Consider the following 6,173-nt stretch of genomic DNA (forward strand, 5'->3'; position numbering starts at 1 on the left):
AGTTTTTTTAAATTTTTATATATAAAAAAGTCATAAAAAATTATAAAAAGCTAACTTTTTTTACATAAAAAAAAAATTATTCAGCTTGCTTGGTTTCAGTTTTTAGAAAACAGTTTTTAAAAAATTCTACTTTTTCATTTTTCGTATTTTAATGTTTTCAATGAATTTTTTTAATATTTTAAGCAATTTTTAAAATTTTTAAACATACCTAACATAAATATACCTAAAAAGTAAAAAAGTTGTGAAAAAAATCTTTTAAAAATTCAATAAATACCAAAAATATGAAAAAAATACGAGAATTCAGTACATTTTTTGTATTTTTATGTATTTATTAATTTTTTAAAATATTTTTTATAATTTTTGTACTTTTTAGATACATCTAAGTAAGGTGCATCTAAAAAAGTAAAAAAAAATTAAAATTTTAAAAATATTCACTAAAAATAAAAAAATACAAAAACCAAAAAATTCAATTTTAAAAAAATTAAATTCAAAAAATTAAAATCAAATACACTGATTAAGAAGTTAAAAAATTAATTTTTTATCAACTTTTTAAAACACCACGTAGCCTCTCACAGCTGCCAACCGCGAAGTGACAATTCTTAGCATCATCTATCTCTCTCTCTCTCTCTCTCTCTCTCTCTCATATTTACACCCTTCATTGATTGGAGACGGCATACATAAGATTTGAGAAATCGCCTTTTTTTAAAATAAAAAAATTTATTTATATATTATGGCCAAGTTTGGGATGTTCCAAAAAAGTCAAAAAGCCAAAAAGTTACTCAAAAAGTTAAAAAGTTAACACTATTCACCAAAAGTCAACAATTACGGCTGCACAACTCCCGATTCAAATTTTTCCCTACAAATCAATTTTTACAATTTTTTATTACACATTTTTCAATAAAAAGTCAAAAAGTTAACCCAAACATCCATATTTTCAACCTCAATTTTTTAGTCCAAAAAGACAAAAAGTGCACTTATTTAGTCTTCCCAAACTTGGCCTATATATATAGTAATTTTTTTTATTAAAATATAAAGTAGAAAATTAATATATTTATGAAGATTTTTTTTATTTTTTATATAAATTTTTTTTTGTAAACGGTAGAGTAAACAGAAATGAATCTTTGACTTGTTTATTTATTTATTTTTTTGTATGAGTTAATTTTTTTTTAAAATTTTGATTTTTTAATGATCTATTGATTTTTTTTTTTTTTAAAATTATGTCATTCAAGATGAGCCCTAAGTCTAGGATTTTGGATTTACTAAAGTTAAATATTTCAACTTCATCGTAAAATTGACTTATTATTAACTTAAACTTATTTCGGTAATCTTTATACAACAAATTGAGAAAATTATTTATACATAAAATCAAATTGGTTTAATATCGATTATTACACTATCAAATCATTTTTATCTATACCGACCCAAATATTTTTAATAATAGACTGTCCATGTGTTATAATATATAGGTGATTTGATCATATAATTATTTATATTCAATCAATTTAATTTTTTACATATATATATTTTTTTAAATTTATCATATAAAATGAACAATTTAAATCACCAAAATAAATTCAAGTTAATTCACTAATTGATCAATTTTACTAGTGAAGTTGAGACTTTCAACAATACCAGTGCATATAAACTACATTTATGTTTCTGAATAATTTTCTCAATAACATTTCACAATTGAGATACGTTTTATACGGCTGAGCCGCGTAGTAAAAGCTTTTACGGACATCCAATAAGTTCTTGCTACATCAGAAAATTAATAAATGAGTGGGACAATCAATTTAAGAGGATGTACATACAACTTGACCATAGTGTACTTGCTTTCAAAACAGCAATGTTAGGTATCATGAAAAGTCTTTCATGAAAATGATCATGAAAGATTTGTGACCTTTAGATTACACTTAGAATAAAGCACCACACACTAATCAAGGTAATCTAAGAATCACAAATATTTCATAATCATTTTCATGAAAAATTTTTCATGATGGCTAACATTTCTCCTTTCAAAAACTAGTTAAACCCAAATCCTCTCTCTCTCGCTCAACTCCATTTCTCTCTCTACAGACCCCCAACTTCTTTCTCTTTTATTTCTTCTCACTATCTGCTCCAATTCTCAAGCTTACTCATCCTCTGCTCTCTAAACCTGGACCTCTATTATTCCTTGTCAAATGGAATTATTTTATACGTATATATATCTCTAGTTGTAGATAATAAAAAATGAATCCGAAAAGAGAGAGCTTTGGATAGCACAAAATATTAGAGAGGGAAAAATTAATTTTGTTCGTTGTTTTTGGAAATTTTCATTTTTGAGTGATAAGAGAGATTTTAGATGAAAAAAATTAGAAGTTGCGGGGGAAATGAGTGACAATGTTGGTGATATAATTGGTGGTTGAAGATGATGGTATGAGTTATATTGCTGTGATAGATTTACTAATGGTATGGGTTTAGTCATTATGCATAAACAAAATTAATCAATTTATTTGGTTTCAATTTTTTGAATTCGATTTTATGATAATTGAATTTTTTATTTTTCGCATTTTTTGTTTTTTAGTGAATATTTTTAAAATTTTAATCAATTTTTAAAAAAAAACGTTTTTAGATGCATTTTATTTAGATGTATCTAAAAAATAAAATCCTTATGAAAAAATATTTTAAAAAATTAATAATACACAAAATATAAAAAAATGTACTAAATTTTTGTTTTTTATTTTTTATTTTTTTGTATTTTTGGTATTTAGGGATTTTTTTAAAGATGTTTTATATAAATATTATATTTTTAAAAAATATTTATGTTAAGTGTGTTTAAAAATTAAAATAATTTTTAAAATATTAAAGAGATTCAATGAAAATAAAATATATATATATAAATTTGATGATGGAAGAGAAATGGAAATGGGTTTGCAGAGATAACAATAGCTTGGGGAGAAAAGATTTAACAAGGGTAAAATTAATCAAGATGATTATTTCAGTTTTTTCAGAGTATGGATACGTGATATACTATGAGGTTTTGATTGGTAAAAAAAAATAGAGATCCATAATTTATGTTGAAAATAAAAAATAATATAAAAATAAGTAATTGATTATTGGGTTGTATTATAATTACGTCTTGTCTTGAAATTATTAAATAATTTTTATTGGAGAGACTCTTTATAAATGCCCCAATTTACTTTTAGTTTTTTTATGACGTGGCAGGATATTATTGACTGTCTTAACTTTCACGGCACCACGGTGTTAAACTTGTGTCCTCAATTTGTAGTTGGAAAATGTTTAAAGATCACAATTTTTGTGGTTATAATGGCTTAAAATTATTAAAACGATGTCGTTTTAGAATGTTTTGCACCTAAAATGACGTCGTTTTGACAATTTTAAGCCATTGTGACCATAAAAATTATAGTTCTCTAACATTGTTGTTTGTAGTTTGAGTGCATATATGGAAAATGTTATAAACATTAAATAATTTGTTAAATTTTTTATCAAAATTTTTATATAGATGTCGAATATACACAAACTTATAAGAGGGGTTTGATATAAAATTTAATAAATTATTTGAGATTTCTAACATTATTTACATATATAAATGAAAACTACATGTGAAAAAAGAAAAAAAAAAAGAAGAAAATTATCAATAAATATGAAAGGATATAAATGATATTTATATTTTTATAATTTTTTATTTACACTCCATCACAAATATATATATACATTATATATTTACAAAGTTTTTTTTTTTTTTTTTGGGCAAATTACATATACACCCCTCCAGGTTTGACAAAATTACAGATACCCCCCTGAGGTTTGAGAAATTACGAATTCCCCCCTGAATGCTATATTTGCATAAGAAATTAGGGGGTAATTTGTTATAAAATATAAACCTCAGGGGGTAAATTGTTATGAAAATACAAACCTCAGGGGGCGGGATGTAATTTCCGAAACCTCAAGGGGGTATCTGTAATTTTGTCAAACCTGGAGGGGTGTATATGTAATTTGCCCTTTTTTTTTTCTCTTTTCATTTCCCACCTTGGTGTACTTCCCCATATATAAATCTTGGCTTGTCAATTCCGACAACTTGCTTCTACATATGCACCCATTAAGCCCTCTCCAAACACTCCCCAAAAATATTTGTCACACCACCACACACACACACACACACACACACACACACACTCTCTCTCTCTCTCTCTCTCTCTCTCTCTCTCTCTCTCAAACACACATATGGAGTATCTTTCCAATCCCAGCCATGGCAGCACCACCACCACTCTAGAAAAACATATTCATTCAACCCTCATGGAGCTCCTAAGGTTCTCAACTCTACTACTCATGCTCTCCATAGAAGCTTTTCTTTTCTTACAAAAATGGGAACCCATTTTTCATATACTCTCACTCTCTTCATTCCTCCTCTTCTTCACCCTCCTCAACTCCCACCTCTCAATCCCACGACCAGTCTACCTCCTAGACTTCTCATGTCTCAAACCACCAGACTTCTGCAGAGTCCCCTTCTCCACCTTCCTCGAGAACGCCGGCATGACCGATTTCTGGGACGAAAACACCACAGCCTTCATGGCCAAAGTCCTCACTTCTTCAGGACAAGGCCAACAAACCTACCTCCCACCATCTCTACACCACATTCCACCAACATCACACCACCACGAAGCCATTAAAGAAGCACAAATGGTTCTCTTCCCAGTATTCGAAGACCTTCTCTCCAAAACCAATCTCTCTCCTCGCGTTATCGACATACTTATCGTCAACTGCAGCGGGTTTTGCCCCGTCCCTTCTCTCTCCTCCATTATTGTCAACAAATATGCCATGCGAGACGATGTTAAGACTTTTAACATCGCCGGCATGGGCTGCAGTGCAAGCGCACTTGGCATTGACATCGCTCAGAATCTTTTGAAAGTTCACAAAAACTCTCATGCTGTTGTTCTCAGCACTGAGATACTGTCCACCAGTTGGTACCCGGGAAAAGGAAAATCCATGATGATTTTCAACTGTATGTTTCGTATGGGCAGTGCAGCTATATGGGTCACAAACAGAAAAGAAGCTAAAAAGTTCTCAAAGTATAGGTTGTTGAGGACTTTGAGATCACAGAGAGCTTTTGATGACAAGGCTTACTATGGGGCCTTTCGAGAGGAGGACTCGAATGGAATGATCGGTGTTACACTCAGGAAGGACGTGTTGCAGGAGCTGGGAGAAACTCTCCGGCCAAACATCACCGTCCTTGGCTCGTGGATTTTGCCGGTGACGGAAATGTTCCGGTACGTGGTTTCGAAGGTTTGGAAGAGAGTTATTGACAAGTCTGTGGAAATTTACATGCCGGATTTCAGGTCGGTGATTGAGCATTTTTGCTTGCCGGCGTCGGGGAAGGGGATGATAAGAGAGATAGGGAAAGGGTTGAAGCTTGGAGAGAGAGATATGGAGGCTGCTTTGGTGACATTGCATAGGTTTGGGAACCAGTCTTCATCTTCATTGTGGTATGAGTTAGCATACATGGAGGGTAAGGAGAGAGTGAAGGAAGGTGACAAAGTGTTGATGATTGGGATTGGGAGTGGGCTTAAGTGTACTAGCCTGGTTTGGGAGTGTGTTAGGCCCATTGTTGGGGAGGCCCATAAGGGCCCATGGGATGATAGCATTGATAGGTATCCAAACTTGGCTGTTGGTGATGATAAAGATGTCTACTATATTTGAAGTTGTTATGGGCTCATAAATAAATTTTGGCCTTTGATAAGATTTATGATTTTTTTTTAATTTCATTTTATTTTTTATTTTATTTTCTTGAGTTTATAGACTCACTGTTTTGGCTTTGTGTTGGTCTTTTTGGGTAAAGCAAAGTTTGTCCTTTTGCAAATGAATTTATATTGAGGAAAATGTTTGAAATTCTTAAAACAAACTCTCTTAATTTGACTCAAATGATGTCATATAATAAAAATTAATTTTAATTTACGGCACACTCTACTATATAGAATCTAATTACTTGCACGTCTAGGGGAATTTATAAATTTAAAATTGTGAATATCCACCCTTTCTAATATATTAATTTTCTTATTTCTTTCCAAAATTTTCAATTATTAATGCTCAATTACAGTGTCTCAAGTTCAATCAGTATGATTTAAAAAAAAAAAATTATTTTAAAAATTTATACTAACGGTTCCTATTGTTTTTTG

The 6,173-nt window shown here is 30.3% G+C and overlaps 1 protein-coding gene across 1 annotated transcript; it reads left to right on the plus strand.

Moving 5' to 3' along the window:
• The first annotated feature begins 4,149 nt into the window (after window positions 1-4,149).
• On the plus strand, window positions 4,150-5,894 carry LOC114274810 (3-ketoacyl-CoA synthase 6). The gene has a single exon (XM_028216785.2). It carries the CDS (start codon window positions 4,225-4,227, stop codon window positions 5,695-5,697), a length of 1,473 nt encoding a protein of 490 aa, XP_028072586.2. The 5' UTR covers window positions 4,150-4,224; the 3' UTR covers window positions 5,698-5,894.
• Window positions 5,895-6,173: the final 279 nt, after the last annotated feature.

Source organism: Camellia sinensis, chromosome 1 (genome assembly GCF_055761805.1).
Source record: "Camellia sinensis isolate YWXY chromosome 1, ASM5576180v1, whole genome shotgun sequence".
Taxonomy (NCBI): Eukaryota; Viridiplantae; Streptophyta; class Magnoliopsida; order Ericales; family Theaceae; genus Camellia; species Camellia sinensis.